The sequence below is a fragment of the Entelurus aequoreus genome, linkage group LG02 (assembly GCF_033978785.1).
Source record: "Entelurus aequoreus isolate RoL-2023_Sb linkage group LG02, RoL_Eaeq_v1.1, whole genome shotgun sequence".
NCBI classification, from domain to species: domain Eukaryota; kingdom Metazoa; phylum Chordata; class Actinopteri; order Syngnathiformes; family Syngnathidae; genus Entelurus; species Entelurus aequoreus.
In genome coordinates this window covers 45,541,471-45,564,724 of record NC_084732.1, presented here as the reverse complement: position 1 = coordinate 45,564,724, position 23,254 = coordinate 45,541,471, and the positions used below count along the sequence as shown (strand labels likewise).

At 38.7% G+C, this 23,254-nt stretch overlaps 1 protein-coding gene across 2 annotated transcripts in view; it reads right to left on the bottom strand.

Moving 5' to 3' along the window:
• tcf12 (transcription factor 12) overlaps positions 1-23,254 on the bottom strand; it is a 206,672-nt gene that overhangs the window by 130,074 nt on the left and 53,344 nt on the right. For both annotated transcript variants that reach the window (XM_062027644.1, XM_062027653.1), the window contains exon 5: positions 21,086-21,188. In XM_062027644.1, the coding sequence (XP_061883628.1) occupies positions 21,086-21,188 (103 nt within the window). The remainder of the gene's footprint in view (positions 1-21,085; positions 21,189-23,254) is intronic.

Genomic DNA, 23,254 nt, shown 5'->3' with positions numbered 1-23,254 from the left:
GCACTGGAGAAGTAAAAAAACAAGACCCTCACACTGCTCGCAGGTTTGTCTAGGTGGGTTTGGGCTCGGTTCAGCAGGTAGATGACTGCGTCCTCCACTCCCAGTCGGGGCTGGTAGGCGAATTGGAGTGGGGCCAGGTGGGACTTGACTGTAGGGCGGAGTTGTTCCAGGACCAACCTCTCCATGGTCTTCATGATATGGGAGGTTAGAGCCACCGGCCTGTAGTCCTTCGACGTGCTGGGTCGCGTGCACTTGGGGATGGGGACCACACATGAGGTTTTCCACAGTGTGGGGACTTTCTGCAGCCTAAGGCTCATGTTGAAGATGTGCTGGAGCACACCACACAGCTGTGGGGCACAGGCTTTGAGCACCCTGGGGCTCACACCGTCAGGACCTGCGGCCTTGCCTGTTTGTAGCTTATTTAGCTGTGCATTCACCTGTTCTGCAGACAGACACACTGGGGGGGATCTCAGGTGATTGTGGGAAGGGGGGGTTCATCAAGCTGAGGGTGAGGTGTTAAGTGGGGGGAGGTAGTCATTGGAGTTGGTTCTCTGAAGTTGTCAGGGCTGGCATGTCTCGGGGGGGGGGGGGGGGGGGCAGGAGCTTGTCGGAGCCACTGTGTCAAACCTGTTAAAGAACTGGTTTAGCGCATTGGTCTTCTCTTTGTCTCCGTCCACCCCCCTACCCCCGACGTTTTTTTATGGAGGCTAATTCAACTAAACTAGTATCTCTTAGAGCTTTTTTTCACTCTCCCATTCACTCTTCTACTTTAGCTTTTAAGAAAAGTCCCATCGTAAAAACCTAATTCAGAATTTGGGTTCAGTTCAAGCGCTATTTTGGTTTACAGACTATTTCTAGTCTTGCACCCATTACTGCTATTCATGCTTTACAGCCTCTCTTTTTGATAGGGCCTTTTTAGGATTATCAAGTCTGGGGATCAACAACGTTAAAAGATTTATACATTGACAACACTTTTGTCTCTTTCCAGCAACTTTGTGATACATCTTCACTCCCTAATCAACACTTTTTTAGATATCTATGGATCTGCAGTTTTGTTCGTAATACTTTTCCTAGGTTTCCAAACTTACCGTCTGACAAAGTTTTAGATGCTTTTTTGACACCACTTCCGACTTTAAAAGGATCAATTACCGTATTTTTCGGACCATAGGGCGCACCGAATTATAAGGCGCACTGCCGTGGAGCGGGACTATTCAGGTCTATGTTCATACAAAAGGCGCACTGGATTATAAGGCGCATTAAAGGGGTCATTTTGTGATTTTTTTTCTAAATTAAAAAAAACCTTCCTTGTGATCTAAATAACATGCAATGGTGGTTCTTTGGTCAAGATTATGTTTTACAGACCATTTTCAAGTTGTCTTCTGACCGTCGCTTCAGGATGTTTTGTGGGCGGTTTTATTTACGTGGCTTCGACACCGTCTTCTGCCAGTCATCTTTGTTGTACCGGTGTAGCGTGCAAGGACGGGAGTCGAAGAAGTGTCAAAAGATGAAGCTAACTGTTTTAATGACATTCTGACTTTACTTAAATTAATAATGAAGCAGCATCTCCTCAGCCGTGGCTCACTAGTGCAACAACAATGCCAGAAATGTGTCCCGTGAAAACATGTCTGACCGGAACCCTCTTAATAACTTAAGTTTCATAGGTGAATTATGTAAACGCACTACACCGGTAGTTTTAAGCACTTCCATAGCAAGATATAAGTTAGAAATTGATGGTACTTTATATTAGAAATAGCAGCAGTGTAGGATGAATGGCCCACAACAAGACAGACTACAACGGCGGTCGCGCGCACATTTTCAGGATTTATGCAGATCTCAAATACATAATGTATGTGTATGTGTATGTGTGTAATGTTTTATATTCAATGGAATATTAAAAGTTTTGGTGTTGTTTACTGGTGTCATCTTGCAGTATATGTTATGTGTGACTGCCATTTACTGGTCACACTTATTACACCATGTACCAAATAAAATAGCTTCGAGGTCGGTAAGCACAACCAGAATTATTCCGCACATTAGGCGCACCAGGTTATAAGGCGCACTGTCCGATGTCTGAGAAAATGAAAGTATTTTAAGTGCGCCTTATAGTCCGGAAAATACGGTACACATATTTACAATAAAATGTTTCATTTACGTCCTAAGCCTCTGAATTCAATTAAGTCTCTTCGGGAGGGTGGCTTGGGAGTGACCCTATCTGAGGAGAGCTGGACAGAGATTTTAAGTAGAGTTCATAAGTCTTATATGTGTGCTAGACACAGCCTTATTCCATGCAAGCTAATACATTGTACCTACTGCGTACTATACTAAGGTCGAGCTGGCGTAGGAGTATGATGGACTATCAGTATTATATGATCGGTGTCAACAGTCCCCGGCTAACTTAATAAATATGTTTTGGCTTTGCCCATCTCTGTGCAGTTATTGGACTGAAATGTTTAATACTTTGTCTTTGGAAATTGTCAAAAAGAACAAACCAAATCCTCTAAGTGGACTATTTGGGGTAGCACCTCAGTCATCACCCTTAGCAAATCCATAAAGAATGTTGTAGCATTCACTACTTTGTTGGCTAAAAGACTCAGTGTGTTAAATTTGAAGGCAACAGCGCCTCCTTGCCACACCCGCTGGAATTAAGATGTTCTCTAATTTCTCAAACTGGAAAAAATTAGGCTGACATTGAACGGTTGTTCTGTGAAGTTTCAGAAAGTATGGAGTGGTTTCCTAAAATATGTAAAAGAGACTGATCTACATTATCCACAATTGAAAAGTAATTGAAAGGTAGAAAATTGATTCTGCCTTTCTCTGCTTTTGTGTATTGCTGCAGGAATGTGGTTGTGTGTGGCTGTATTTGACTTATTCATGTTTTTTTTATTTTATTTTATTTTCTTAATTTTATACGTAATTTTTGTGGGTTACATGTTTGTGGGAGAAAAAAAGAACATTTGGCATGTGTTTAATTGTATTTCTGGACTATATATGTAAAAAATCCAAATAGATGTATAATAAAAAAGTATGCATTGTAATACCAAATTGAAGAGGGAAGTTTGTAGCATATAAAACATCAGTACAACCAGCAATAAAGCACAATTTTCTGGGGAACCAGCCAATATGCTGTCATGTGGACATGCGCAAAACGCAAAGTTAAATCATGAAATACATCCTGACATGAGCAAAAACGATGCATATTTATCCGAGAGAGTCTTTATACCAATTTCCTTGACCCAGCCACTCACAAAAAAAGTTGTAGGCATCCATGCTTTTCCAAGTTTTGATCTGGTATGTCGTGTAGAATGACGTCGAATCACAAGATAGTTCAACATGTTTGGGAACTCCACCGACGGATAACATTTGATTTCACTTGACAAATCCGTCCATCCATCCATTTTCTACCGCTTATTCCCTTTGGGGTTTCGGGGGGTGCTGGAGCCTATCTCAGCTACAATCGGGCGGAAGGCGGGGTACACCCTGGACAAGTCGCCACCTCATTGCATCTTTTTTTGAAAAGTATAGCGATCTATTCCATTGTATAGTTTGATTGTTTGCTCATATCTGCTTTTTGCAGGAAGATCGAGGCCTCTTCTGTACTCAGATTTTACACGCGCGGCTTGCTGCACAACAGCCATCTTGGCTTGGTTAACTACCACTGTTTTTCACTTCCGGGAAGAAGTGACGTGACAGAATACAAGCAATTAAACAATTATTTGGCATACTACTAAATGGAGCCTGTGTACCACAGTTTGAGAAACACTGGCATAGACTATTACTATTAATGATGAATCAAATGTCCATAAAAAGGCACTGCGGAACTGATTTACGAACTTGAACATGGTTCGTAAATCGATCATTTTGTATGGTGAGTTCCCCATAAAAAACAATGTAGACATGAATAATTGGAATTGGTTCTAGCCTCGACAAAAGTCCCTATTTTAGTAAAATAACTTTGAAGAACTATAATGTACATATACAAACATACATACATATATATATATATTAGGGATGTAACGAGATCAAAATGTTACGGTACAATTTTTATCAAGGTTTTAAGGCCATGGTACGATATTATTGCGATATATGTGTCGTCGTCAAACCCCCCCACCCCCTCCTCCCTCCCGCCACACCTCAAAAAATACAACATAACTCAAACAGTTAAGAATAGATTTTGATGACATTTTTCAAGAAACGCCCAAAAAAACAATTAATCTTACAACGTTACACGCCCCCACCTCGGCGCCCCTCGCTGTGCAGAGGATTCCAGGAAATGTAGTGTATTTTCAAACCCGGCCAATTGTAATGTGTGTGTGTGAGTGTGTGTGTGTGTGTGTGTGTGTGTGTGTGTGTGTGTGTGTGTGTGTGTGTGTGTGTGTGTGTGTGTGTGTGTGTGTGTGTGTGTGTGTGTGTGTGTGTGTGTGTGTGTGTGTGTGTGTATATCTCAAACAAACATAACAAGGGGGTAATGGAACAACAACAAGCTCATTATCAAAGACGACGGCAAATTGAACTGTCAACTCGTGTACACACACAAAAGTCCCTTTGATGCTCTCAAAAACATTACCAACCGTGTTGCTACAATAATCACAAAAAAAAAAGTTTGAAAGTTAAATATTTTTTACCCAGCTGTCAGCAAACTGCCAACAACGTGCTGTCATGAGGCCAAGAAAAGAGGGCATTCGGAGAGAGGAGAGTGCGGGGCAAAGTACACCGACACATGGTTCGGACCGAGAGGCACATTTGGCTCAATTTAAAAGTTTGGAAATCGAAAAGATTGCAAATGAAGGGGTTCGTAAATTAAAGTTCCACTGAATAAGGTTTCACAGGTAGGACATACAGTAACAGAAAATAACACTTGCAGTATATTGCGGTCAATTGTTTGCAACAGATGTTGGCGATCCCACTCTAATAATTTCACTGAACCGAGCAAGTTTAGTGAGTAATTCAACTGAAAGTAACTCGAGTAATTATAAAGTTGTTAGCTAAAATCAGAAACAATGGCAAACGTTACAATAATCTTCAAAGTATTTGAACATGATTAAAAAAAATTGCTGGTGTGTAAAATGTTATTGCCATAATCTTTATTAAAATCTACAAATAAAATGCAACATGATGTGGTTGGGCCTTTGTACACTATATATTTGTTTTCATGAGTATAAAGCCTTGGTTTCAGAGCATTGATGTAAGAAACATAATCCAGGGATATTTTAGGCTTTATTCAATAAAATTGTTAGATGTATGGGCTGTACCATTGCCCCTACCTATGAAATAGTCCCTTTGTTTTTCTTCCCTTACCAGTTTTTGTTCAACAATCCATACATAAAAAGCTTTTTGATGTTTCCAAGTAATGTTAGACAGTAAATGAAAGCAGGCTGGGTTAAATTGTCAATTATTCATTTTAATAGTAGAAGCTTGTATGCAAATTACAACAACATTAAGAACTTTTTGGAACACATCAACGAACCCTTCAAAGTGATTGCTGTCACAGAAACATGGATTGATGATAAAAAAGGAATAGATTTTGATCTGGAGGGATATGAACTAAACTGCATCAACAGAACCAACAAAAATGGAGGAGGAGTAGCTGTGTACGTGATGAAGAACCTGAACTACAAAGTGGTAAAAAACATGTCATTTGCCATAGATAATATCTTAGAATGTATAACCATTGAAATATGTCAGGAAAAAAGCAAAAACATATTCATCAGTTGTATATATAGATCACCTAAGTCAAGTATAGAAACATTTGAAGAATGGATCAAGGCAACTTACATGGACAATGGTCAAAGAATAATGTTCTTATGTGGTGACTTTAATATTGACTTATTGAACCCCAACAAGCAAAAGTCTATTGATGACTTCATTGATACAATGTACAGCATCAGTCTATATCCTAAAATCACAAAGCCAAGCAGAATCACAGGACAATGTGCCACGCTTATTGATAATATTTTTACCAATGATTTTGATAATAACACTACAAGTGGTCTACTTATAAGCGACGTTAGTGATCATCTGCCAGTTTTTACAATATATGATGGAAACTACAAGAAGAACATGGAAGACAAAAGGACATTTCGAAGACTATGCACAGAGAAGAGGATGACTGCCTTCAAAATTGAGCTACAAAAGCAAGATTGGGACAATGTGTATAATGAAAAAGAGGTTGATGAAGCATATGAACATTTCTTAAACAAGTTCATAATACTTTATGACAAACATTGTCCATGGATACAACTCAGTAATAAACAGAGAAAGAATAATCAACCATGGATGACAAAAGGATTAAAAAATGCTTGTAAGAAGAAGACTACACTATATAGAAAATGTATAGCACAAAGAACTATAGAGGCAGAAATTAAGTACAAAAAGTATAAAAACAAGTTAACAGACATACTACGATCATGTAGAAAAGAATATTACAGTGAATTATTGGACAGGAACAAAAATAATATGAGAGCAACATGGGGCATCCTCAATAGCATTATTAAAAATGGAACTAAGAGGGACTACCCTCAATACTTCTTAGATGAAAATAAAAAAAATGACAATATAAAGGAAGTAGTTGAAAGCTTCAATAATTATTTTGTAAATATTGGACCAAAATTGGAAGAAAGGATTCCAGACCCAGTTCCAAATGAGGACTATAATGATACCATAGAGCGAAATCCCAACTCCATGTTCCTCAGTAATGTGACACAGGAGGAAATAGTTACAATCGTGAAAAAATGTAAATCTAAGACTTCAACTGATTGTAACGGAATTGATATGGAAACGATAAAAAAGGTTATTGAAGAGATCTCAGGACCATTAATGTATATTAGTAACCTATCATTTCAAACAGGTACATTTCCAAACATAATGAAAATAGCTAAAGTTGCACCAATTTATAAGACTGGAGACAAACATCAATTTACAAATTATAGACCTGTTTCTCTACTTCCACAAATTTCTAAAATAATTGAAAAACTGTTCAATAACAGATTAGAAAGTTTCATGAATAAAAATAGAATACTCGAAGAGAACCAATATGGATACAGAGCTAATGTTTCAACTTCAATGGCTTTAATTGAAATTACAGAAGAAATTACCAATGCAATAGATAGTAAAAAATGTGCGGCAGCGGTTTTTATGGATCTAACTAAAGCATTTGACACAATTAATCACAATATTTTAATCAAAAAACTAGAACGATATGGCATCAGAGGGTTAGTCTTAAACTGGATAAGAAGTTATCTAACGAACAGGAAACAATACGTGAAGCTAGGCGAACACATGTCTACAACGCTAAATATATCCTGTGGTGTACCTCAGGGATCAATACTAGGACCTAAATTATTCAATCTCTATATAAATGACATTTGTAAAGTTACAAAAGATTTAAAGTTAGTATTATTTGCGGATGATACAACAGCGTTTTGTTCAGGAGAGAACACACAGGAGATAATACAAATAATAACAGAAGAAATTAACAAATTAAAAAGATGGTTTGACAAAAACAGACTATCGTTGAATCTTAGTAAAACTAAAATAATGCTATTTGGTAACAGTAGAAGAGAAAGTCAAACACATACACATACAAATAGACGGAATAGAAATTGAAAGAGTAAATGAAACCAAATTTCTAGGTATAATGATTGATGATAAATTGAACTGGAAATCTCACGTAAAAAATATACAACATAAAGTTGCAAGAAACACGTCAATAATGAATAAAGCAAAACATGTTCTAGACCAAAAATCCCTTCATATTCTCTACTGCTCACTAGTGTTACCATATCTGAGCTACTGTGTAGAAATATGGGGAAATAATTACAAAAGTACACTTCATTCATTAACGGTGTTACAAAAAAGATCAGTTAGAATAATACATAATGTTGGATATAGAGAACATACAAACCCTTTATTTATTGAATCAAAAATACTGAAATTCCACGACATAGTGAATTTGCAAACAGCTAAAATTATGCACAAAGCAAACTATAACCTGCTACCCAAGAATATACAACAATTCTTCTCAAAAAAAGAGGAGAAATATAATCTTAGAGAAAAACGTAATTTAAAACATTTGTTTGCACGTACAACACTTAAGACCTTCAGTATATCAGTATGTGGAATTAAATTATGGAATGGATTAAGCAAAGCAATCAAACAATGTACTAATATGATACACTTATAGAAACTCTTCAAACTTAAAGTGTTTACAAAGTACAAAGAAGAAGAACCATGACAAACATTCTCAATTTATTTCATCCATCCATTCATTCATTCTTAAAGTAATCTTACTTATCTCATCATATGAAATATGACTTACTTCACCAATTATTATTATTAAATTCTTACTATTATTTATTTATTTATTTTTATTGTGATTACTTATGGAGTTTATTGTGAAAAAATTGTGAACAGGAAGTGAACAAAAAGTTTTGCAACTGTTATGTAAAGAAAAGGGGTAGGATTAAATAAGCTCTGCTTCTTCCTACTCCTTTTCGAACATGTAGAAAAGAAACTGGAAATTGTGATGTATCATGTTGTATGCTTGCATGTTCGAAATAAACTCAAACTCAAACTCAAAAAAAAAAGTTTGGGTCTGTTTGAATAAAGCAGCAGAGGTAGAAAAGTAGGATATCAAACCATGCACTGTCCACCATTGAGAGCACATGTAGGATGACGAAAGATGAGCTAATAACACTGAGGAAATGTCTTTGTTGCCATAAGATCAACACTAATTTTGCATACAGCCTTGTCAGCGGTGACTTATTCAACACAGCAAGAGCAAATGTTAATGACTTCTAATTTGCATTTTTTCTTTGTTGAAATGTCAGTGATTATTATGTACCATGATGATAAATGCATCTGCTCATGCAGCCTGATGTGTAATTAGCCATTAGGTTGAATAGTTACATCAATTTAAGGAGAAGGAGCAGGATTAGGAAAAATCAAGCTGGGGAGAATGTGAGAACGAGAACCAAAATAACATGGGCTGTTGCATTAACGTCAGATAATCAACACAGGCGGCATTTAACCTGACTCATAATTGCACTGCATTAACCTTTTGATTAACTGTTGTCGGTGCTTGATACGAGAACATTTTTTTTTTTTTAGGTGTAGCATTTAGAGACATTGATCTAACCGCCATTTTTGGTTGCTTAAGCCAGTGGTTCTCTAATGGGGGTACGCGTACCCCTGGGGGTACTTGAAGGTATGCCAAGGGTTACGTGAGATTTTTTTTAAATGTCTGTCAGAAACAACTGTGAAAAGAAATGCAACAATGAAATATTCAGTGTTGACAGCTAGATTTTTTGTGGACATGTTCCATAAATATTGATGTTAAAGATTTCTTTTTTTGTGAAGAAATGTTTAGAATTAAGTTCATGAATCCAGATGGATCTCTATTACAATCCCCAAAGATGGCACTTTAAGTTGATGATTACTTCTATGTGTAGAAATCTGTATTTATAATTGAATCACTTGTTTATTTTTCAACAAGTTTTTAGTTATTTTTATACATTTTTTTCCAAATAGTTCAAGAAAGACCACAACAAATGAGCAATATTTTGCACTGTTATACAATTTAATAAATCAGAAACTGATGACATAGTGCTGTATTCTACTTCTTTATCTCTTTTTTTCAACCAAAAATGCTTTGCTCTGATTAGGGGGTACTTGAATTAAAAAAATGTTCACAGGGATCACTGAAAAAAGGTTGAGAACCACTGGCTTAAGCGACTGAAAAACTTACGCAATTGATCATTATTCATCTTTTTACAGCTCTAAATTTAACACAAAGCTTGGGGGTATTAAAGATAATCTCCACTGCTAATAAAAGTATTCCTGCAATATCTACAGGTGCACACGCACTTGAAGAGCTGTTTATTTCCCTTTAAAAATCTATCACTGCTCGAGATGAGGATCCCATGATTGTATTTATACCACTCCTGGATAATCAGCTGCCATAGCTTGGTCAATTTAAATTTCTTATAACACGATAAAAAAGGAAAAAGGGAGGTGGATAGGGGAAAATATTTTTGTGTGGCCTTTGCCTTTTTCCCAAGCACCGCTATTCTCCCGCCAGTGCTTTTTATTCACAAATGAGGGGAAAAAAATGCATTACTGTGGACCAGATGGGAACATTCCACATGACCAAACCAATCAATCACATTGGTGGGACGCAGGTGTGACACAGCCGTGTAGCAACACACCATTTCACAGTCTATCAGGCACAAACACATGGTCACCAATCAATGGCACACTGAGGACCCATAAGGAGGGGTGCTTCTCCAAAGCCGTGCAGGTTCACGGCTGATGACTTCATAATCACACGTCCATTCTCTTAAGAGGTGAGAGGTGATGCACTCCCTAATAACGTCTTCAACCGTGTGAACACCAACGACGTAATAGATGCTGCTTCAGCAGGGAAACTAACATGCTCCTCTGCATCACTTTCCCAGCTGTCCAAGGGAACCAGCGCACATTTAACAAGCCGAGAAAATGTATCCCAGCTGGATATTACAATCCAGTCAGTATGAAGCATCAAGTATTTGTCAATGTTTGCTATCAGATGCCAAATAACTGTTGGCCAGAGAAATAACACGAGAGTCGAGGTGAAGGACAAGGAGGGATACAAATATGGCTTTGGAATGCTGCTGCAGATTCAGATACAATGAAGTACGTGTACATTTGAACAAAAGATGGTTCACGTACCTGACTAGCTTCAGTCCAGAGTGTCGTTCCACCCAGAGAGAATTAAGAAAATGTAAAAGGTGAATATACTTTTTGGGGAAAAATCTTGTTTACCCAAAGTCCTTTTACAAAACAAAACTTTACCATTTTTAAATGTGTTGCACCAATTTAGAATCAGAGTAAAGGGCTTAAAAAATGTTGAATTCTCCTCAGTGCAATGGGGCAACATCAAACATAAACTAGCAAAATAACCTAAAATAAAATAACAATACAAATATAAATAAAATAACAGAGCTAACCTCTGAATATATACAAATACAACATACAAATGTACATGTACAGTATTGATCAAAATGGTGAGCCTTCCAACCCCCCTACCATAATAAGACTTTTGAACGCATCATAATAATCCCCTCAATTCCCCCCAAAAATGGACTAACTCGCTGGAATATAAAGACAATATAACATACATCCATAAATGTGGATGCATATGCAGAAGTGCAATATATTATCTGTACAGTAATCTATTTATTTATATCTGCACCTTATTGCTCTTTTATCCTGCACTACCATGAGCTAATGCAACGAAATTGCGTTCTTATCTGTAATGTAAAGTTCAAATTTGAATGACAATAAAGAGGAAGTCTAAGTCTAATAAGAATTACCTGACACAAAATACTGTGAGGGTAGTAGTTTAACCCTGCTCTCAAATATTTTGTAGGATGTCCCACAGTGAGTAAAACAAGATGCCACAAATGTTTAGCATTCTTTTATTCCATGATTATTACGATCACATAACATGTCCCAGTGCTGTCTCCAAAACAATGCTTTGATATTATTTCAAAATACAGCTTTTTAGTGTCTGAATGCTGTATAGTGCTTTGAGCATGCAGGTGCAGCAATGGTCATGTTGCTGGAACAACACCACATTAAGAATTAGGAACAAAATACGGTGCTTAACTTTTCAGCTCATCTTCTACTAATTTCCCATGAGAATATGTAGGTTATCCAAAACTGAAGAAAAAACCCCTCCTTTGCAATGATAATAATTACCATGAAGCTGTGACCCATGCAGCTGATTCTTCGAGACTCGTTAAGTCATCATATCTTGGTCAAACCTCAGTTCTCCCACTTTAAAGACAGAGCCCTGGAGGCCTTTTGAGACTACAGATGATCCTCTGCAGCTGGCTCGCCTCCCCAGTCAATTGCTGGGGGCCAGGGCCAGAGAAGGGAAAGGAAGGGCAAGGCCAAGATGGGCCGAGAGAAGCAGGAGGCAGAGGAGGTCTGAGATGTGGGCGGTATGGGGATGGAGAAAAGGGATTTGCACTCTTTCAGCTCGTCTCCAGCTCTTCATGCTCCACTGACCTCGGTAATAGATAAGCACACCCTGCAGCTCAACATAATGACCGGCTCCATCCTCTAAACTGTACTGCACCACATTGCCTCGTCTTCTAATCGCAGCCGTGTGTTCCTGTCCAATAAACTTGGGAGATATAAGTGATTTTGCGGTTGTCACTTAAAAGCATCCATGCAAAACAAATGTTTAACATAAGTTCATGGTGAAAATGGTGCACATATAGTAAGTCAATGTGCATACTGTTTGTGTTTGGGGCAGAGAGCAAGCAGCATTGCTAATGCCGATAAGCCACAATGCCGTCGCAGTAAAAACACACTTGGGACGCCATAGTGAACTGAAGAGGAAGGCTATTTCCAGCATTTTATCTTTAACATTGAGGATCTTCATCTAAAATTTAATTTTTACATCATTACTGGAATTATATCCAATACTAACACATCTGAAAATGTGTGTCACATATCAGTGGACAGCTAAACACAAAACGTGACTCCCTTTGTCCACTATTGTTGCCTTTTTCTTGCAGATCTAAAATCAAAATATAACATGAAAACCGACTTTTTAGGAATTTTTACAAATAATAATGCCTGTACTGTCAAACAAAATCATAATGCGTGACATAGCAATATATTATCAAATCTCATAAGATTTCATCTCAGTGAGCATTTAAAGGAATAACTCCACAAGTCTCCTTTGTGTTCCAACCTCTATTGGAATTTGTCCTGTTGGAGTTTTCATAAGTTTTATCCGGGATGAATTGCCTATATTATAGGTGTGAATTTGAGTCTTAATGGTAGTTCGTATTCACTTCTGAATCAGGTTTTACCCATGTGACTACATTTGTTAACTCCTTCTACCAGCTAGAGTGAACCTAAGCTGTACATACTCAGAGACAAATATGTTGAACAGGCAAAACATACATACAGAGGCATATTCATACATGTGCATACTTCAAGAGCATTCACGCTTTTCGTCGCTTTCAGTAGCGACATGTGTGCCATAGCGGAATGAAAAGAAGGGAGTGAATTATCTTGTCTTTATTAAGTGTTTTTGACTCTTTGTAGGGAGAGGCAGGGCCGCTGGCCCCCCTAGCATCACACAGTGCAAACTAGTTAGCACGTAGCAGCTAACATGGACAAAATGATTACAAAAACCAAATGCCACCGCACTAGTGTGGGAATATTTCAGTTCAAACCTTTGGATGAAGATGAGACTATCAACACTGAGGAGTCAGTTTGCCGAATGTGCGCGAATACAACAAACCTGCACGCCTACTTAAAACAGAACCACCAACAGGCCTATACTCACTTTGCGTTTGGTGAACTAGCAAGGTCAGTGTAAACAAAACAGTGCAAAATGGTGAGCACTCACAGAAAGTGTGGTTAAATACATCACCAAAGACATGCAAATACATTCTGCAATTTAATACTGTTATAAAACTAACATTTCTAAAAGTGCTGCAAACGTTTCACAGACGTTTTTCATGTTGTCATGTCATGTCAGTGTTTCTCACTTAAGTTATTTTTGCATATGACCTGTTAATACATCTGCTTATACTGTAGTGTTTATATTGTTACTATGCACTTGTGTTTAATAAGGTCCTAACTTGATTGTCAATTAAGTAAAGTACAACTCTACCTCTGCCCACATATTAAATACTTTATTTAGCCATTTTATTCATTGTTTTGCTTGTGGATATTTGAGCCCCCATCCCCTCCTTAACATATTGTATTGCTTTTGGTTTTAATTTTTATTCAAATGCAAACTTTGCTAACAGACAAAGTATATTTTGTTATTTGTCTGTTTGATTTAACTTGGAGATGTAAAAGTTTACATTACAATTCTAATGTTAAAATAAACGAGAAATACAAGTATGGCATTTGTAAGGATATACATGCATTATTATTATGTATTATCATTATGTATTATCATTACATTAATAATAAGTTTGGTCCCATAAAAATAATGGCAATATTATCGTTTATCCGCAATAATTTGCAGGTCAATCTATCGTCAAGCAAAATGTGTTATCGGCCCAGGCCTAACATTCATACGCACATACATAGGTACGTACATACGCAAGCACAGATATACATACACACAAACGGTACATACATCTACACACACATTCACTGTACAAACATACATACACATACACATGCAATCACATTTCATCAAACATATATTAACGTTATTGACATGCATGTATTGTTGCATTTGAAGCGATTATAATGTTGATAATAGAGGTCATTATTATTATTCTTCATTAGCAACAGTGTTATTTCTATTGGTGTTTTTATTGCTCCATTTTTAGTGCAATAATGCTCATTGTCATTTCTGTGTTAATACTATCTACTTCATTAACTGGTTCTTTGTTATAATTTTTGGTATCATATTTGTATACATCGTATTTGCTGATGTTCTGTTGTGGTTTTTGTTTTTGTTTTTTGTTGTCGTCTCTCTCTGTCTTATCCCCCTCTGGTTCCCACAATTTCCCACTCTGTCTTTTTTCTTCTTCTTTCTATCCCATCCTTCTCCAGTCCGGCTGCGCCAAACATTAAATACACCCATTTAATAAAGTCGAATACAAACAAGGCAACAAGAGAAGTATCCCACACTTCTCTTTTGTAAAGCAATTATTTAAAGCAGATATGGGCATTTACATAAACAATATGATTTGCCTGAGTAGTTGTTGTTTTTTTTTTTAAAGAAAATAACATCAGCTATGGTGAGACTTAAATTATTCTAAGTTTAAAATTGTCAAAATATTATTTTTGACAATGTTAAGTTCCTCAGGAGACACTTCAGCTTGCTTAAAGGAAGTTGCTCTTTGTGTTGTCCAATGTGTGTTTGTTGTGCTATAAACACAAGACTGTCCTGCTAGTTCAGTTTAAAAAAATTGGAAGAGAGTGATGCCTAAAAACACTAGAGCACTGTCGTATAGAGGACTTTGACTAGCTTTTTGGCAGGAGGTCCTTAAAAACAGCAGAGCGCTCCTTTTATCTGGTAATTAATTTTCGAATTTAGTAATGCTGAGAACATACATGGACAAAAATTAAATGTTCATTGCAGAGGATGTTGGACACACACGTGCGGATGTTGTTTCTGGACTTCAGCTCGGCGTTCAACACCATCATCCCGCAGCACTTGGTGAGCAAACTGGCCCCCCTTGGATTTAGTACCCCCCTATGCAATTGGCTGCTTGACTTCCTCACAGACAGACCCCAGTCTGTGAGAGTGGGCGAAACACCTCCAGTGCCATCTCCCTGAGCACCGGCTCCCCCCAAGGCTGCGTCCTGAGTCCGCTGCTGTTCACGTTGATGACCCATGACTGCTGCACCAGGTCCACTACTAACCACATTGTGAAGTATGCGGACGACACAACAGTAGTGGGCCTCATCCGTGACAACAACGACATGGACTACAGGGAGGAGGTGAAACATCTGGTTGACTGGTGCAGAACCAACAACCTGGTCCTGAACGTCGACAAGACCAAGGAGATCATCGTCGACTTCAGGAAGCACCAGTCCAGCCACGCTCCACTCTTCATCAACAGCATAGCGGTGGAGATCGTAAGCAGCACCAAGTTCCTGGGGGTGCAGATAACTGAAAATATGACCTGGTCCTTACACACCTTGTAAAAAGAGCTCAGCAGCGCATGCACTTTTTGCGTCGGATGAAAAGAGCACAGCTCCCTCCCTCAGCACATTCTACAGAGGCACTATAGCAGACCTGGGCATTCTGCGGCCCGCGGGCCGCATCCGGCCCTTTGTGCGTCCCTGTCCGGCCCGCGTGAGGCCAATTATAAATTACAAAATAAATTTAAAAAAGTATCTATGTCGAGTGTGCAATACAACGGTGCTGCTTTTGTTTTGAAAATCGTTATTTGTATTACTTCCGTGTGGACGTATGCGTGTGCGTGGTTGTGAGTGAATGTGAACAGCTGCAATCACAAAATAAAGTTGAAAAAACATCTATGTCGTGCGCGCAATAAAACTGTGCTGCTTTTATTTTGAAAATTATTATTTATGGGCGTGTGTCCGTGTGTAACCTGCGAGTGAAGGTGCACATGCAGCGACAAGTGATGCACGGTTTACACCCGAGACGCTAAAAAGAGAAAAGTTGATGACGAATGGCGTGTTTCCAACAAGACATGGACTGCAAAGCAACGTTCCCTCTAAGGTGCGTGCCTGCGCAATTGCGCACTGCTCAAACGTCCGCTGCGCGCAGCAAATATATGCCGCGCACCAAATCAAACCCCATCTGAATTCTAAACAAAATAAACATATTTATTCTATGTAATTTTGCAATGCAACTCTGAGTGACAGTGACAACAAGCGGCCCTAACGGTGTTCGTCAACACCGTTCAATTGAACACCGTTCAATTATTGTAACGTCTATCGAGATGCTTCGAGGCCAGGAATTATATCGATCACTTTATTGAGCAAAACTGTTTATATTCGGACATAACCACACCAAAAACATGAGTAAAACAATTCTATCTCGAAAAACTAGTCATTTTCTGCCGTACAAACCAGGCCAAGACCAACTTGTCATCTGTCACCAACACGCATAGCACTAAACCACTGGTGCGTTTATGGCCACACAAAAAGTCGGACAACTCAAACACCACACAAAGTTACACTATGACTCCTCAGTCATACGTGTGCTTATTTTACTGTCATTTATTATTAATGTTAATTTATTTATATTAGTCATGGAATGCTGTTACACACACGATGTTGAAGTATTACTATTATTATTAATTATTATTATTATTATTTATCTTACGGTATATATAAAAAATAATATTGAGCAAAATTTAATTGAAATATTGTCGATGTGGCCCCTCAGCAGTGCTCGGGTTGCTCATGCGGCCCCCGGTAAAAATTAATTGCCCACCCCTGCACTATAGAGAGCCCACTGACCAACTGCATCTCTGTCTAGACTGGAGCCTGCAGTGCCTCAGACTGGAAGTCTCTGCAGAGAGTGGTGAGGACGGCGGAAAAGATCATCAGGACTCGCAAAAAGCCGCTACCTGACCAGGGTTCAGAAAATCTGCCACCCCCACCAAGGACTGTTTTCACTGCTGGACTCTAGAAAGAGGTTCCGCAGCCTCCGTAACAGAACCTCCAGGTTCTGTAATAGCTTCTTCCCTCAGGCCATAAGACTCTTGAACGCATCAAAATAATCCCGTCAATTCCCCCCAAAAATTGATTAACTCGCTGGAATATAAAGACAATATAACATACATCGATAAACGTGGATGCATATGCAAAAGTGCAATATATTTATCTGTACATTTGCTCTTTTATCCTGCACTACAACGAGCTAATGCAACGTAATGTTGTTCTTATATGTACTGTAAAGTTCACATTTGAATGACAATAAAAGGAAGTCTAAATCGTCTAAGAAGTCTAGTCTAATATTGGTTCTCAGGAATATACAAAATGAAAAAATAATAAAGGGAGAAGTCGAGCCCCCCGGTGCTTAGCTTTCTGGAAACTCCAAAACATCCATCCATCCATTTTCTACCGCTTGTCCCTCTACGGATGGCGGGGGTGACTGGAGCCATTCCCAGCAACATTCGGGTGGAAGGCAGGGTAAACCCTGGACAAGGAACCACCTCATTGCAGGGCTAACACAGATACACAGACATTTACACTCAAATTTAGTTAAATAGCCCTGGTCTACAGTATATGCGACCTGCGAATGACTGGTGACCAGTCCAGAGTGTACCCCGCCTCTTGCCCGAAGTCAGCTGGGATAGGCTATAAAAACAGTTCAAGTCGTCACGTTGGGTTCTCATGTGGGAGTGTGATTAATGTGTGTTGATGACAACATTAAAATGATTAGTTAGCATGCAGAGCCAAAGCTGCATGTGTAATTTGGAAGGGGCACAACAGGAGAAATGTGATGGTGATTTTACAACTCAGCAGTTAAGTTATGGCCATACAACACGGATGGAAGTCGGTATAAATTACACAGTGAGAGTTACAACGATGAAGCCTAACTTTGTACGAGAGTGCATCATCTCGGGTTCAGAACCTCAAAAAAATAGCAGTCTATTAGGTGAATCATTAGAAAATGCCAACATCAAGGTAGCAATTTGTCCAATTCAAATGCAGTGGAAAAAGTGTAAGAGTGCTATCTCAGTGGGACCTTATTGCTTATGGTAATTATCCAGATAGCTTGATATCAAGCACCTCCAACATCCCACTCTGACATCCCTCATCTAGCTGACACGAGGAAAAAAAACATATTAGGTAATTACAGTACATCTCAGAATATATATGAACTCACTTCCCATGTGGATAATAATTAGGATGCCAAATGTGGGACACATTCCATTGTAGAAGTCAAACAACCTAGATCAAGTTGTACGGATAGTTAGTGAATTTCCCCCACATAAAAATGAGACAATGGGAAATATGTTCAAAATGTTGAAACCTTTTTAGTCTTGATAAATTATACACAAAACCCTTGTAATCTATATTTCTGATTATCAAATGCAACCATGTTGTAGCTTTGAAGTATATTGCAGTGGACGTTAGTCTCTTAGACAGAGTGTGACAGCTCGTTGGCTCAGGTGCTGTCACATATTGTATCAAAACAATGAGGACAGCCTTCTCCATATATTGCACTATAAACATTATCAATGCAGTATCCACCAGTTTGGCAGGACATGACGTTTTGGTTAATAAGACGATTGCGGCACAAATGGGTGGAGCTTTGACACACATGACAACAACAAATACATAGTCAGCCCAAAAATGGCAACATATCCCTGGAAGGAACACTGTCGTATCTAAGTTCTCTGGATTAGTATGGTCCTTATCCATTTGGTAGATATTGGTTTTAACATTTTAGGATTTAATCAGAGTGCAAGTAATCCAACAATCTTTGCAAATAAAATGATTTATAGGATAAATCCCAAACCCAGTCATGTTAAGCAACAGGCATGTTTACTATCAAGCAGACTGGCTCTGATATATCACTGCAGCAGACACATATTTTGCAGCTCATACACAAAATAAAAGGCACAGTGTGGTTTAAGCATGTATTCCACAAAAATACAACAAAGTTAATGTTTAATCTATTTGTGGACTAATCACGACATCTTCAGGATTTTCACATGCCTTCCAATAGGCAATAGGCAAGAGGATGAAAGCACATTTAAAGGCCTACTGAAACCCACTACTACCGACCACGCAGTCTGATAGTTTATATATCAATGATGAAATCTTAACATTGCAACACATGCCAATACGGCCGGGTTAGATTAGTAAAGTGCAATTTTAAATTTCCCGCGAAATATCCTGCTGAAAACGTCTCGGTATGATGATGTTTGCGCGTGACGTCACGGATTGTAGCGCACATTTTGGGACACCATTGTGGCCAGCTATTAAGTCGTCTGTTTTCATCGCAAAATTCCACAGTATTCTGGACATCTGTGTTGGTGAATCTTTTGCAATTAGTTTAATGAACAATGGAGATAGCAAAGAAGAAAGCTGTAGGTGGGAAGCGGTGTATTAGCGGCCGGCTGCAGCAACACAAACACGTAGCGGCTACGTCGTAGCCGGCGTTTCATTGTTTACATTCCCGAACGATGACAGTCAAGCTTTACCATTGGCCTGTGGAGAACTGGGACAACATAGACTCTTACCAGGAGAACTTTGAGTTGGATACGCATGCTTGTGGAGATGGGACAACAGAGACTCTTACCAGGAGGACTTGGAGTTGGATACGCGCTACCGTGAGTACGCAGCTGCAGTTTCCAAACATTTGATCGCTTGCCCGTACGTGCGTGCCGCTATGTGCATGTCACGTACGTAACTTTGGGGAAATATATGTGCTGTATGAACTTTGGGGAGGTGAACGGTACTTTGGGCTGTGGGATTGAGTGTGTTGTGCGGGTGTTTGATTTGTATTGGCGGGTTATGTGGACGGGAGGGGGGAGGTGTTTGTTATGTGGGATTAATTTGTGGCATATTAAATATAAACCTGGTTGTGTTGTGGCTAATAGAGTGTATATATGTCTTGTGTTTATTTACTGTTTTAGTCATTCCCAGCTGAATATCAGGTCCAACCCGCCTCTCACAGCATCTTCCCTATCTGAATCGCTTCCACTGCCCTCTAGTCCTTCACTTTCACTTTCCTCATCCACAAATCTTTCATCCTCGCTCAAATTAATGGCGTAATCGTCGCTTTCTCGGTCCGAATCGCTCTCGCTGCTTGTGGCCATGATTGTAAACAATGTGCAGATGTGAGGAGCTCCACAACCTGTGATGTCACGCTACTTCCGGTACAGGCAAGGCTTTTTTATCAGCGACCAAAAGTTGCGAACTTTATCGTCGATGTTCTCTACTAAATCCTTTCAGCAAAAATATGGCAATATCGCGGAATGATCAAGTATGACACATAGAATGGATCTGCTATCCCCGTTTAAATAAGAAAATCTCATTTCAGTAGGCCTTTAAAGTATGGTTCCTAGTGTTGAAGTGGGTTTTATCAACACTAAAATGTATATTATGAATAGTCAAAATTGAAAAAGGAGACACCATTTTTGCGGGTGATGAAGAAATGCACATCTCAGAAAACCAAGTAATGGTCCTATTAAGGGACCAATGACAAGCCGAATGCCGCATTTAATGATTTAGAATAGCTTCTACATTAGACATATGTGGTCTGCAATACAATAGACTTGTTTAACCCCTCGTGCCACATCCTCCACCCTGTTTACAATGTTGCTAGCTTAGGGAGGTTGTGACGGCCAGGAGAGCTTCTTATGATGGAAAGCTATACTGATGGTGTGACTTCTAGCCTGGGGGAGGGTCAAGAGAGAGTTACAGAAAGGGAAAGGGGATTAACAGAGGGAATAAAGACAGCAGGAGAGGGTAAAGATTATCCAAGTAGTCGGGACCCTCAGTTCTGCTACCTCCAGATGAATGATGTGCCCTAACGCCATTAAGGCTTTTATTTTAACACTATGTCTTTCCACTACCAAAGGGCATGACAAGAGTGATTTGAAAAGAATCACTTACTTACCCATTATGTTGGAGTTCATAAAAGGTGTTGGGGACAATCCTTCATGGCACACTAATCGACTGTCACTCAAATGATCGCCATAATGAGGGCTGTCTGTGAAAGCCTGGGGGAAGAGATCAGAATATTAAGCACATTATTGGGCAACTTCACTAATTAAAACCTATAGTCCTAATTAGTATTAGAAAGGGTACAAAACACATTTGTTGCAAAAATCAGTTGTGTATGCTCTTTGTGGTGGAAAACATAGGTGCATCCTTTTCTCTGAAGTAGGTGGTATGTAGACATCACATATTCCCAACAAGTCAGTTTGCGTTTCGATGTGCTTACATTGTTTTACATCATCCAACACACCACTAAAACTATTAATTTTGCATTTTGAGAGCTATTTCTTACGAGTGAAGGCAAAAAGGAGAAATATGATGATGATAAACCTGAAAATGGACCTTATTGTGCAGTGATACTGAAAAAAATTGATTACATCTGAATCACGATTCTGATTTAATCCAATTCTAAATCAATTTATGATTTTCAATAATCTATTTATTTTTGATGTATTCCAATTCTCAATTGATGTGTAATTTTCAACAATCATTTTTAAAATAAAAGTTAAAAAAAGTAATAAAACCTTTTTTTTAAGATACAATTTTTTAAAATAATTTTTTAGGCCATCTCTGCGCTTATTCGCTGCGTATGTCGTAACACGTCAGCAGCCAAGAGGAGCTTTTGTAACCTGTTTTAAAAAGGTTCTATTATAATTTTATACGAAATAATATATTGCAAAAATCGTCACCTCAATAATCGGAATCAATTCGAATAGTGAGTTGTTGTATGATTCACATCCCTATTATTGTGACACACCTGGTCCTTTATTTGTTGATGTTTAACCTTGGATCAAATTCATTCACTTTACATTACTTCCGATGGGCAACGTTGTTTTGTAATATGACCAAATCTGAGGCATCCTAAAAGGTTTTATGGTTGACTTTATTGCAGGTTCCACTGCATATTTTAAATGTAATGTGCCTTTCTGTCTTGATTTTTGATTCGACAACTTTTTCTGTTGAAAAAGTATAATTCTCCTTAGTGTTGTTTCACAGAAGGGGGTAAATCTAAAAGATGCAATCCGACCTCATTCGTAGGTGCCTGCAGCTTTAAAAAATTGCTTTTTTTTCTCCTGCAGCTTAACAGTACCTTTTCATGACAGTTATCTGCTTCAGAGGCTTAGGTCTAAATATCGGCCACAGCATGGTTTTTCAAAACTTGGGTTTCCAAATAATAAAAGACACTCCGTTACAGCGCTAATCCCTAGCCCTGTTAAAATTGTTATGTGCTTCAGTCAAACACAGCTTCCCAAGCTGCATTAGCTTCCACTAGGGAGATCACAGGCAGCAGTTGGCTTCCATTTCTGCAGACTTATTTCGGAGAACTTGTACCCTTTGCAATAAATATTTTAAAAACTCAATCTTAATATCCATCTTTTTTTGTGAGTGGATTGTGACGGAGGAATTTAAAAGGCTGTGCTCTGCGTGGAGGGAATCCTCAAAGGTTCCCGATTGTGCTGCTGCCAGACCGCGCACACTGTTATTCACACCCTGAACAGACAATCAGTACGTGTCCATGCACTGAATTAGTAGGACTTCTCAAATAGTTTTGCTATAAATTAGCTTCCTACAGCCCACCTTAATCTGATGGTGTTTGGTTTTTGAAAAGTCGGACTAACACACCTGGATGATGCAAATGGAAACCAAATCTCTCAAGGGGGGGTGTGTGGCAGGACAGGACACTTATAATCGTGCATGTGCCCGTCTCAAGGCGCGGAAAACAACCCGGAAGCAAGATACCGTTCAATAAAAACATAGCAACAATTGTAAATAGAGGAGACTGTTTATTTGCTTCATAAATTAAAAGAACAAAACATTTTGAAGTGCATCCGTGGTAGAAAAAAGTAACAAAGATTTATTTAAGAAGGTAGCTAAGGAAACATGAATTGCCGGCTTAATTCGGACTCCCGAACGAAATACGAATGAGATGAAAGATAATGAAGAAGGTATATTAAAGGCGAATAATAAAGTGTGCACAAACCTCTTCACGCTGCATTTGTACAAGCCAACTGAATAACTTTCCGCACAACTGGCAAGATAGTCGAGAACAATAGCAACCTTCCTCTAG